The sequence below is a fragment of the Pestalotiopsis fici genome, assembly GCF_000516985.1.
Source record: "Pestalotiopsis fici W106-1 unplaced genomic scaffold PFICI_Scf_4, whole genome shotgun sequence".
In the NCBI taxonomy this organism is placed as follows: Eukaryota; Fungi; Ascomycota; class Sordariomycetes; order Amphisphaeriales; family Sporocadaceae; genus Pestalotiopsis; species Pestalotiopsis fici.
In genome coordinates this window covers 3,728,717-3,740,963 of record NW_006917094.1, presented here as the reverse complement: position 1 = coordinate 3,740,963, position 12,247 = coordinate 3,728,717, and the positions used below count along the sequence as shown (strand labels likewise).

Below are 12,247 nucleotides of genomic sequence, written 5' to 3'. Positions count from 1 at the left end.
CCCCTTCCTCCACTATTTTGCTTTTTCCTGCTGCTCTGCCAGCACATGAACGAGGATGAGCATCAAGGCCAGGCGGGGCCAGAAGCTCAACCGCTGAATTACTTGCATGCATTCTTTCCTTGCTTATTCCTTGTTGCAGATAGTAGACCCCGGATCACCTTGCAATTGGTCTTTGCATGTTTTGCAAAGGCCCCCCCGCATCATGGTATTTTTGCTTATTATGCCTTCTGACATTTCGGCTACGGTACGAGTTGTTGCTCTTCGGAAAGTCTTGATCGCCAAATCCCTGCTTCGGCTCCATTCATCGAATAATACCTGCTATCGTTATATTAATATCCGGTTCAGGGAATTCCGGCCATCGGCGGTTATAGTGGTATAACTTGACAGCATGCATAAAAACGGATCGAGAGCAGCATGTCAGGAGCAATAGTCTTGCCGCTTTGCAAGGTTGCGATCAAATAATAGAGCCCAAAACAACTGTGCTTGCCAGAAACTTTTTGCCTCAACCCACACCTCTTGCTGCAACCCATGACATATAGCACATCTGTCATGCAAAATGTCTCTTGTGCAATCCATTGAGACTTGTCACATTTGTAGTTGCGATCCCTTCGATCTGGAGATCCACGTCGAATGTCTGCATATCGATCGTCCCTCGTCCGTAGGGCCCACCTCAAGACTATTGTACAATCCGCGTGTGTATGTCTCAGGGTGTGTCTCTCATAGTTGCATCCCTACGGGGCAAATCAGGTGTGTGTCACAACAAAAAAAAAAAAAAAAATCAGAGGTTAACCGCCCAATTTGCGCAAAAACCTCACAATACGACGCAACAAGAGCCTTCCGGGCCGCTTTTGCTGTATTGAAACCCCTCTACCTTGCACTGTCCTGTGGGCGGCCAGGATTCTAGTCTTGTTCCCGCGTTTTTGTTTTCTCCGCCAAAGACCACAAGGGGAATAGGTTGCATGATTCGTTGTAGGCGGTACTTAATCAAACACCGAGAAACCTCAGGCTGCCCGGTGGCCGCATAAAGTAGACAATCATGGATGCATGTAACATGCAAAGATAATGGTTCTGAGGATCAGACATCCGTGGGGACAACTACGAGGCAGATCCAACCATCGGGATAAGCCGCATCTCGCATTAATTCCTCAAGCGGAGCCGAGAATGGCACCGGAGCACCGTGAAGTACCACATTGGCGAGCACAGGATCCCGGCTGCTTGGGAATAACATGGGAAGAAGGCCCCTAAGGGCTGCGCCAAGCGTCTGTGGTGTTCCTATTCGGAGCGGATGAGTGTCCGGTTAGTTCCTGGCCAATAAAGTAGTCAACCCCCACAAGTGAAAGGGATGAAAGGAGCATCAAGCTGTCATAGATGTAGACAAACATACTATCGTGGACCCGGGAGTTCACCAGGGATTGGACTACTTTGAAAGACCCTGCTCCGGAGCCGTTGCCGCCGCCATCCGCTGATGGAGATTGGGGGATGTATACCCTGATAGGCACGTTCCTGAGCTGGCGAGAGGTGTTGAGTAGCCTCGAGTTGACCTTGGCAAACGAGGTGTAGTCGTCTTCAAACAACACGAGTCAGACCAGAAGAAAGCAAAGGACTGGCATGACACGGGCCGGGCACGGGGTTACATACTGTCCCGAACGGCATTCCAAAGTGCTGTCGTGTGCTCCTTGGAGAGTGACATGATCTGCTGTGCATTGCCGTTCCGCACAAAGTCCGCCTGTGCAATGCAGATAGCAGTCAGCGTCAATATACAAAGTGAATATTCCCTGTCGCAGAACGATGCAAGTAGCTCTCTTATTGGCCTTGAATATCAGGGATGTGTGATACAAATTTTGCGCAAACAACTCGCCCGTGCCATGGCCATGTCGAGAATAGATAGCAAGCCAGCACTTTTATTAAAAAAAAAAAAAAAAAAGGGAAGCAGATGAGACAGGATTGAAGAAAGTCCTGAAGATTAGAGAAAACCAGGCAAAAAGGGTCAACAGATGAATAGGCAGATAGACAGACAGACCTCTTTGGCACTGTTTAGAAAAGTGTCGCCAATGTCCCAGCTCGTGCCGTCGCCCACAGTCAGCCGCCAGGGCAAGGTGGGCGAGTACAGGTCAACGAGCAGGCCAACCGCAAGGTTTCGCAGCAGCACGTGTTCATGATGGAAACTGGAGCAGGGCAGACCAAAGTAGGAGGTCAGGCGTGGAAGCAGCAGGGCCAGATAGCTGAAGCGTGGGACTGTGGTGACAAAGGGCGTGTTGGGGAGCGAGGTGTGGGTGATGTAGAGCGGGACGTGCAGGTCCCAGAGGGTCTCGGGGATGCTGCTGCGATCACCGCCGCCGCCACTGCCGCCGCTCATCTGGCGGGATATTGGCAGGAAATCTTGGATGAAGGAAAAGAATTGTCTATTCCAAGCGTGTGTCCTGGGTCGGATTCGGTTCGGGGTGCGGCGTAACCTTTCTGAGGCAGCGACAAAGCAACAGTGGAGGAGATGCAGATTGAAGGGTGATGAAAGGAGACGTTGTCGTTGGCTGGGCCAGGGTTGCAGACAGAGAGAGAGAAAGTGGTTCGTTCCCTTGTTTGCAATCCCTTCGAGGTTGTTAACGTCCCGCTGCTGCCTCAGAGGGAAAGCTTATCGCTGACGGTTCGCCGTGTGAACAGTAAGGAAACAACAGCCTGGGGGGTGGGGGGGCCGGGCGCCGATCATGTGGGGTATCTTAGGCACTGTAGTGACCCGTTAGCGCAGGAGGACCGCTGAAACCTGACATCCACCCCCATGGTAAGGCAGGTAAGGCTGGAATCAGCCATGGGCTACTCGGGCTTGTCTTTGCATGAAGAAGTTTGTTCTTTTTCTGGCAGGATGAGGGTTGGCAAATATTGACCTAGGTCAATGCTGCCGAGATGCCGTTCAGGACGTATTTACTTTAGTGATGTATCAAGTCATCTAACCTAGATACCAAGTAGCTAACCGTCCAATACTGAATACCTACTTATAGCTTGAAGAAAGGAGCTTGTGTAAATTTTGCTTTGGTATTGCGTATGTACATACTGCACTGGGATTCAAGCTGACCATCAACTGTCCCGCTGGTGCAAGTTAGGCGATATCGATTACCCAGGTTATCCTCTCATCGAGCCATGTTACCATGTCATGGATACTAAATTGAGCGTCTGAAGTCAGGTCATCTGGAACTCCGAATTCAATCTTCATCTCGTTAAGCCACGTTGTATCCCTGGCCGCTGCAGAGATGATACTTGATTCATATGATATGCTCTAGGTGGACACAGGGGCGTATTGTTATTCGTATTATTACATTTTTGTCTTTATTTTACTCATTCACAGCCGGGTGCCTAGATATACTGCGAAAAGAAACGTAGCTGACACCCAAAGTCCTCCCGATGTCCAGTTCGTCCCGCGCATGAGAGCATCGCACACAAAACCCTGGCCACTTGATTCCTAAACGACCACACAACCTTGATTGTACTTGTCAGACAAGTACCACGGAGTATCAGTAGAATTCATGCATATCCCACAGACAATATTCGATCCAGGCATGTATGAGAAAAGGAAAGAAAAACAAACCAAACTCCAGCTCCGTTATCTGATGCAAAGTATTGATGATCTGGAAATTGCTGATAGGTCATGATATCGGCCATCCTCCAAATCCGTACGTTTCTGCTGAATCAAATAATCATCATTACGTACGGGTTCATGTGCCACTGTTTCAATACTTTCTTTTCCTCATCCTTCCCCCCTTTCCCTTCCTACTCGTCGTGCATATTGGATTTCAGCACACTGTAATATTGCCAGATTGCTTGCCGCCGGCAACGTCCACTACAGGCATCAAAAGCATGTGGCTTGTGTAGGGATGTTTTCTCGAGAATTGGGTATCGAAAAAAGAAACCAAAGACCAAGACGAAAAATCAAATACTCTTGTACTAATGAATACCCATCTCTGACGCACATCATAGGCTGAGCTCTTTTTTTTCTCTTAATAGGAAATTTGGACGTTCTAGACGGACGCCGCACAAAAGGAGAATGAAAATGCTCCATCTCCCTACAAGAGCAAGTTCAGAAGGCACCATGCAAGGTTACACCAAGGCTTGACAATGGGGTTGGCAAAAAAGAGATGAATCATTGACCAATACAAACCCGTGTCTCGGAGATAATGCATAACAAACCAAAATAACGTCCGCATAAACGGGGAGAGACTCTCAACCCTGCCTGTTACGCTCGTACAAGCAAAATAACCTTTGAAGCTGAACTCGAATAAACCACACTCAGCAGCCACTCCATGGCCTCCTTGTCAATAGTGCTAAGTGATCATAGCGGCGAACTTTAGAGCATCAGTTCCTTACCTAATATAGCAAATTCAAATTACTTTGATAGGGCAGTCTGGAATATGGTGCCTGGCACTCATTCCTTCCGTATCTTATGAGCCGCCTCATGTTTCTTTATGTCAGCATACGCCACTCGTGGCTGCTTAGTGTGGCTATCCGTGTAACGGCCTCATGTAGGCTGTCTGTAATACGGTAGGGACAGAGCTTTTACTGCCGGTCGGCCCGTACATTAGTTTTGGACTTGAAAGAAGCATCTTCAATATTGTGCTTAGTCGAATTGATACCGTCTGCTGCGCCACAGTGTGCGAAGGGTACCGCAACGGGAAGGGTTGATTAAGTCTGTTTGTACACACATATTTTCGTAGATGTAGACCATCTTTAATTACTCTTTATTTGAGATACTGGTCGTATAACCCTCGTATCAATTCGGCCAGGACTCACATTATCATGTTCAGTCAAGGCCGCTCAACTATACATAAGAGTTCGTCCATGTTCTTGCAAAATAGTCAGTCGCAATAGGAGAAAGCTTATGTGCATGGAGATGTAGTAATCAATATCAACAGCAATGTACAACGTACAAGCAGATGCAGTAGTCTATGGTCAACCGCAATGTATATGAAATTATAATTATTAGCGAGTGGCAAGGTCACAAGACGAGCTATCCATGGATGGGCCATCGCAATGTCTCGACCTTGCAATATTTCCTAGCACTAGCAGCTCTATGATATATCTTGCTCATGCAGCAGCCGATCCTGTGAATAGAGGCATTAGACATCTGGTCTTGGGTATCTTAGATAGACTATAGCCTCCCAGGGATGAATCTCCCTCCCCCAGTATCCAAATCTAAATCTCCCGCCCGCTGGCATTTACAGCCTTTTCTTGATCAGGCGATACATCCTTATTAGGGACCACGCCACCATTGACAACATGGGCCTCGCTGCGCGGCCCAATGTAGTAGTGGCGGCCGCTGATGAACCAGTAGCTGAATGCAAGCAGGAATACAAAAGCCAGAATCACGACAGCATAGTTCATCTATTAAAGGGTTAGTCACATGATATTCCTGGAGGAAAGGGTCTCGAAACGGAATGTGATTTCTTACATTGTCTGGGGTGACTGGCATTGCTGTAGGGAATAGGAAAATGACCGAGACGAAAGCCGTCCATATGCAAGCCCAGGCATTCACAAAAGGGCTAGCCTTGCCCAGATGCCACGGGCCGCGCTCGAATTTGTGGAAGAAGAGCTTGCAGATGATTGGAATGCAGTATGACCAGTCAAGACAGATGGCGCAGATGTTGAAAACGGCAGAAATAGCCGTGTAGCTGCCCAGTCCGATGAGGTTGATCAAGATGCAAAGAAGCGAATAGAACCAGACAGCCAAAACGGGGGTGTCAGTCTTCTTCCAGATCTTGTACCAGATCCTGGAACCTGGCAACCTATAGGAGAATAATAAGTAAGCTTCTCGTTTGCTTTGAAGCAATATACGGGGGGCATCTTAACAGACTTCCCGAGTACGATATTGATTGGGCTAGAAAGGAGGAAATTCTTTCAGAAACCTATCTCTTCTCTACTTACATCTGATCTCTGGAAAATGCCCAGATCGTACGAGAGCCGGCTTGAAGTGCCGTGATGCAGACAAAGTTCATGATCATGAAGGCAGACACGGCAAAGAAGATGGCAGCTCCCTTGCCCATGACCTGGTGGAAAATTTCGACAACCTAGGAAGTAATCGTCAATCATGGCATCTTGCATAAGATGATAGGTCGTCAGACTCACCGGTTGGGCGATGGGGCTGCTAAGAATAGTGGCTGGATCACCCATGCAAAAGACAAGTACAATGTTGAAGAGCCATCCAACGACGTAGGTAAACGTCAGAGCGGTTGAGATGGCCTTGGGAACAACCATGGCGGGGTTCTTTGCCTCCTCGGCAATGTGTGCAGTAGCATCGTAGTCTGTCATGGTCTAAACATGTTGTAGATTAGTACATGATTCAGTATCAATAGGAGGCTCATTTCTTCGGAGGCCCGGGCAGAAATATTTATTTGTTCGTTTCAGGACATTCAAGAAGAGAGAATCTCGCCCAATACCTGGAGCGATCGATATCAAGGGAAATGGTACGACCAAACTTACCCATGCGACAGACAAGAATCCAAAGAGGAAAGAGAACCCAGGCGGTGTCCAACCAGAAAGCGGCTCGGGATCAATATAAGTGAAGGCGTACTTTGCATCGTGCTTATCCTTTTGCATGACGAGCAGAGCCACACAGGCGCTGAACAAGACAGCAATGTGGAAGACGGCATAGGTCTTGGCAAGGTTGTTCAGCCATGCAGTGGACAAGGTATTGATGCAGGCATGGAAGATGACGAGCGCAACCATTGTTCCGATAATGTGCGCAGGTTCCACGGTATAATGATATGTCTCTCCGTCGTAGGATCCAAGCGAAACAGCTGCGAGCAACATTTGAGCTGCACCATATTCGGACGAAGCACTGCCGGCAATTTGGCCGATGAGGTTGAGCCAGCCTGTGATGATCTAGTCAGCTCCATGAATCGCGTATCGAACAGCTCATTCAGGAATCAATTTCCCCTAGAACAGAGCAAGCAAATATATGCATGGGCAAAAGAAGAACGCACCATCAATCCATGCAATCCATGCGACATGTTTCTCGGGGGCTAGGTATTTAATGGTGAAATACAATGCGCCTGTTTAGCTATAAGTCAGCCACCTATATTCTCAGAAAGTTGTCTCCGGGGACGCAGCGTACCCGAGGTAGGATAAGCCGAGACGATCTCGGAGATGGACAAGGCCAAGCACAGAGCACCGGCGCCGGCAATCAGCCAACACCAAATCGCGGCAGCGCCACCGCCGGCGTAAAGCGGGTAGCTAAAGGTCGTGGCAACGGTTGCGAACAGACCCGAGATACTCAGAGCGAAACTGAAGCAGCTCCACATGGAGAATTCACGTCTAAAGACCTGTGCAAGGGGGTGAAGAGAGAATCTTAGTTTCAATGCGATGCCGCGGACCGATTCCAAAAGGAACCAAAAAAAGTGCTTACGGGCTTGTATCCCATCTCTGCCAATGCTCTGTCGGCATCGTCGAGCTCGCCGATCGAGTGATCGATCGTAGGCTCTTGGACCTTTGCCTTGTCTTCTGTTGTCATTGTGTCGGTCTTTGAGTGTATGCACGTATGGTAATTCTTGGCCTGCTAAGACACGAGACCCCGACGGGGTGGGACTAGACGCTTGGAAAAGGAAGATCAGGGTCCTCCGCCGAGCATGCAGATCCGGGGAAAGAAAGGTTTGCGCTTTTTTTGGCAGGAAAGGTAGGAAACTTGGCCGTCGCTTGACTTGTTGTGTCGGCAACTCAATAGAGAATGAGCTGAGAGGAAAGAAAGAAGAAGAAGAAGAAAAGAAAAATTTGAGGCTCGGGTAACTACCGTGTGTCACGCCGCCTCGTGGGATTCACGGTGCATTTGAATCAAATGGGCGAGACTCTCCATTAATCTCGCAGCTTTACCCAAGGGAACGTCACGCAACATCAAGGCCGCCCACCCCCTACATACCTTGTAAAGTGAGATACCGAGAACGAGACCCTGGAGGGGGCCTGCAGCAGTAGCAAGTGGCAGCAAGCATGGGTGGGTGGTTTGTCTCTCATGGGTTGAGCACCGAGATTCTTGCCATGACAGGCCATGATAGGCTGGAATGGTGACCTTGTTGTCAGCCACGCAGCCCTGGCCACAGCACTAAGATGCCTCTGGCTTCATCTTTTTGCCCGCTGGGTACGTATCAGGCCATTGCGCCGGTGTGTTTATCTACGCGGCGATGGATGGATATCAAAAAAGACTCTGGTCCAGCCCATTGGGAAAAGAACAAGAGCATCAATCCAATGAAAATATCCAATGGCAGCATTTGTTTGCACGTGGAAACATCCCTGGAGTTGAGAGAGAAGGCAAGAGATAAGTGTTTGGAATTAGCGGCGGGGCTCACATCGGCTCATACACCGCAAAACGGATAGCTTCCATGGGCTGAAGGCCTTTTCATTGGTGCCTCCAGCGTCCATAGATAGGCGAGCTGGGGTAAAACCGCACTGAGGGTCAACTCAAATTTGTGGTACCCAGCTGCGTCGCTTGTAAGTGCGTAGGTAATAACCAGTATTCGTACGTACGCTCACTGATTTTTCTACTTCATCGTACCAGGAAAACACCAGGAAATGAAAACAAAAAGAGTCGTCAGATTATGGAACCTCCGTCCTGCTTTTCCAGTTCCTCTCCCTCTGAAATTCAGTAATTATATCATCTGGCTTCGAGATACTACTGCAAACTATAGGGGTCAAGCGCAAGCTGTGGCCGAACCGTCGTCCTGGGTAGGCACCTAGGTTCTGTAGTAACTAGTAACCCGTTGGACAAGATTTGAATTCCAGCCCGTCGTGTGCTACATCACAACGGAAACCCGACCTAGTCCACAAACGATTGCGGCCCGTTACAATATTAGTTGCTAGTCGAGGGCGACGCGCCATTGAACATGCAAACAACTACTATTATATTCGTCCAACCCACAACAAGTAAAGCTCCATATGATTAGCACAGGGCAGCAGGGCCAGAAGGGTAGTGGGACGACGGAATCGAATTGATAGTTTCTTCTCTTCGCTTCTTTCAATAAACGCTACTTCCAGAAGGATTCCGAAACACGAGTAAGGTTTCCCATGGTCTATGGGCATGCCATGGTTGATCGCATATGACGAAAAATGTCGCACGTAAAGATTCCTTCTGGATGGTAAGACAGGGTCTTCCTTGACAACGGACTTGCGTCTCAAGTGTAAACCCAAATTCATTATCCGACCATGGGCTCCATCAAATTTTGAATCTGAACCCGTTGCTCACTGCCGCTCCAGGCGCCGCGTTAATGGCGCCCTCGACGTGGATGCCCCGATCCAACTTCTTGTTCAGCCGGACGAGCATGAAGCGCAGCACGGTAGCTGCGCAAATGGCGATAAAGGACGTGGTACAGTTGACCGACATGGCGACAATGTAGCGCGGCCCCGCCGAGTTGGGATACATGTAGGACGCGTAGATGGAGCTCGTGTTGCTGACGGCATTGATAAAGGCCAGTCCCGCTGCCCGCTTGGCCGGCGGCCGGGGCAGGGTGTTGCTGATCCAGGCGAGCGCCACCACGTAGCCCGTGTACACGCCGGGGACCATGAGCATCATGCTGAGGTAGCGCGGCGCCAGCGACGTCGTCGTGGCGGCGATGATGTTGGCGGCCATGTTGATCACCAGCGGCCAAATGACGTGCCAGTAGCGCTCGCCCGTCTTGTCGGCGTGCCAGGCATTGGCAAACGATGTGAGCACGCAGAGCACGTACGGCGGCGCGGTCAACAGGAGCGAGTTGACGTTGTTGTATCCCAGCGTGGCCACCACGGTCGGGAAGAAATTGGTCACGGAACCGCTGGCCACGAAGCAGAACAAGAGGACCATCTGTTGACGCACACGGAACAGATGAGTATACGGGTCCGAAGTCTCGAAATGAGGACGATTTTCGGGGCATTACTCACCAAAACATACGTCTTGATATCGCTGAATGCGAGTTTGGCGCCCTGCCAGAACGTCTGATGCTCACTATCGATCCAATCATCCTCTCCAATATCTTCCTCCAACCTCCATATTGCCAATGCCCTCTCCTCTTCACTTAACCAGCTCGTCGTCCGCGGAAAGTTGGGAAGAATAAAGTAGCTGATGAAGGCGATACCAACCGTGGCAACGCCCTCAATGATGAAAAGCCACTGCCAGGCGGCGATACCTCTGACGCCGTTGAGGTTGGCCGTGATGCCCGCCGAGATGAGCCCAGAGAAGGCTCCAGAGATGAGGGCGCCCGAGTAGAGCATGGCCGTTCTCAGACCCAGCTCTTTTCGGGTATACCAACAACTCAGATAGTAGAGACATCCGGGGAAATAGGCGGCCTCGACAAAACCTAGAAAGAATCGCACGGCAATGAGGCCGCCAAAATTCTTGACGCCGGCGGTTGCAGCAGAGATGATTCCCCATACAATCATCTATTATTGCGTCAGTACTCGTTTCGCTTTTACACCAGGCTTTCATGTCTCCTTTGCCAGTTCTTGTGTGTATTCATGCCGCCTATCAAGTGGGGTAAGTAGTAGCAGGGACATACGCAGGTTGGGAGGTAAAGCGCAGGCTTTCCGATCTTGTTGAGAAAAAGATTCGAGGGTATCTGCATCAGCAAATAGCTGCATGATGTTCCTTGTCATTAGCACTTGGTCCTGATTCGCGTGCACAGCAGTATACGGCTCCATACCCTACAAAGAGAATGCTAACAGCAGTCTGGTATTCGGTCGATCCGGATGGCAAGCCCAAGTCTTTCTCGAGGTTGGCGAGTTTCGCAGCAGCAATATTGTTTCTGGTAGCGGTCAGCTTTTCTGATCGCAGAAGTAGTACCACAGTGTTCCAATGTGCTATTACCGGTCGATATAGTTCATGATGTACTAGGTGGGGGGCGTCACCCCTCAAGTCAGCCACATCCACAGTGTGTTTGTTTCCAGTGGCATCAAAACGCACCATGATGATCATTGTCGGCAAAAGTCTGAGATCAATCTTCTTTCTGAGGTGCTTCTCGAGTTCCTGTCGCCGCTCGGGCGTCATGTTGGCAATAATGGCAGGCGGCTGCAGTCCGCCGCGTCTGGGCGATTCTGAGCCCGTGAGCCCGGCCTCCGCCTCGGCCGCCGGCTTTGTGCCGTCCGGGTACGCGGGAGGCGAGTCGTCGGCCGCCGAGGCGTGCTCGACGTTGGCTTTGAGGTCCGCCATCGGGGTTGACAAAAGCTCCAAAAGGTCTTTCTCCTTGCTTTTCCCCCGACGAGATTGTGCAATGATGCTCGCTGTACTGAGCGGTCCGATTTTACGCAACAAGTAAAAATACGAGAGGGGTAGCAAAAGGGCGTAAAAGAATTGGATGTGTGCGACCCTGGCGATTTATATAAGAGCCGGTCTTTCGGTCGTCGGTTTCACTCCGGGCGAACGAATCATAGCAAGGACTATCTTTGGGCAGCGGGTGGGATCTCGCATACTAAATAAGGATGAACTGGGGGGGAGATCAAGACATCTGACGTTTTCTCCAACACACGGAGATAATGCTTGCATACATGGATGGCAATTAATCCCCTCTACTTACCAGCCCTGGCACTCTGCCTGTCCGGGCCTTGGTAGGAGATGCAGCCATAGGTAAAGCATCTCGTGGTGGATAGAGTAGCTAGCCCCCTGGCCATAGATGACGGTGAGAAAACCTGCCAAGCCATGACGCTGTCATCGCAATTGGCTGCGGGTGAATTCATTAAATGTAGCTTACAAGGTTCGAAGCTCCGATATCCTTGACCATGAGCTTGGGTTCAATATGCGGGTGACAGAAGTCGTGCGGGGTTAGCGCTTGACTCGAGCGTCAACGACCGGTAGTGAAAATGGAGGAGAGCAAAGGGGCTAGTATAGAGGAGCAGATCATGGACCGAAATGGGTATTGGGGCGGCAAAGGTGAGGGGGGGTTCTCTTGCCATGTCGTTTCTGACGTTGTGAAAGTTGGGGAAATGTTGGGGGAAAATGGGGGAAAAAGTGGGAAGGATCATCAAGGTCATTCGATTGGTGGCTATAATACCAGATTCGTCTCGGAAGACTTCCACATATGTACAGAGCACTGCTATGCCGCTTCTCAACACTTGGAGATTGCCTGTATCGTATGTTTGACCAACGCGATCTGATATGAGATCCACTACCGATAACAAGCATTAAAAGAATATGCCAAGATATTGGTACTGCTATGAATGAATTTATATGAATATGTATAACGCTTTTTCTTCTCTCTCTCTCTCTCTCTCTCTCTCTCTCTCTCTCTCCCCTCTAGGATATATATGTATATAT

General features: G+C 49.8%; 3 protein-coding genes across 3 annotated transcripts; all 3 read right to left on the bottom strand.

Moving 5' to 3' along the window:
- Positions 1–1,075: 1,075 nt before the first annotated feature.
- Positions 1,076–2,356, bottom strand: PFICI_07121 (Autophagy protein 5; the record flags this gene model as incomplete). The annotated part of the gene is made up of 4 exons (XM_007835702.1): positions 1,076–1,272; positions 1,385–1,564; positions 1,639–1,726; positions 2,021–2,356. 4 exons carry the CDS (start codon positions 2,354–2,356, stop codon positions 1,076–1,078), a joined length of 801 nt encoding a protein of 266 aa, XP_007833893.1.
- A 2,822-nt stretch (positions 2,357–5,178) lies between these two features.
- On the bottom strand, positions 5,179–7,492 carry PFICI_07120 (Amino-acid permease 2; the record flags this gene model as incomplete). The annotated part of the gene is made up of 8 exons (XM_007835701.1): positions 5,179–5,367; positions 5,435–5,768; positions 5,908–6,050; positions 6,109–6,294; positions 6,463–6,854; positions 6,966–7,034; positions 7,097–7,304; positions 7,388–7,492. 8 exons carry the CDS (start codon positions 7,490–7,492, stop codon positions 5,179–5,181), a joined length of 1,626 nt encoding a protein of 541 aa, XP_007833892.1.
- A 1,689-nt stretch (positions 7,493–9,181) lies between these two features.
- Positions 9,182–11,146, bottom strand: PFICI_07119 (uncharacterized protein; the record flags this gene model as incomplete). The annotated part of the gene is made up of 6 exons (XM_007835700.1): positions 9,182–9,805; positions 9,883–10,380; positions 10,497–10,572; positions 10,641–10,742; positions 10,805–10,827; positions 10,901–11,146. The coding sequence occupies 6 exons, from the start codon at positions 11,144–11,146 to the stop codon at positions 9,182–9,184; spliced, it is 1,569 nt and encodes a 522-aa protein (XP_007833891.1).
- Between the last annotated feature and the right edge of the window lie 1,101 nt (positions 11,147–12,247).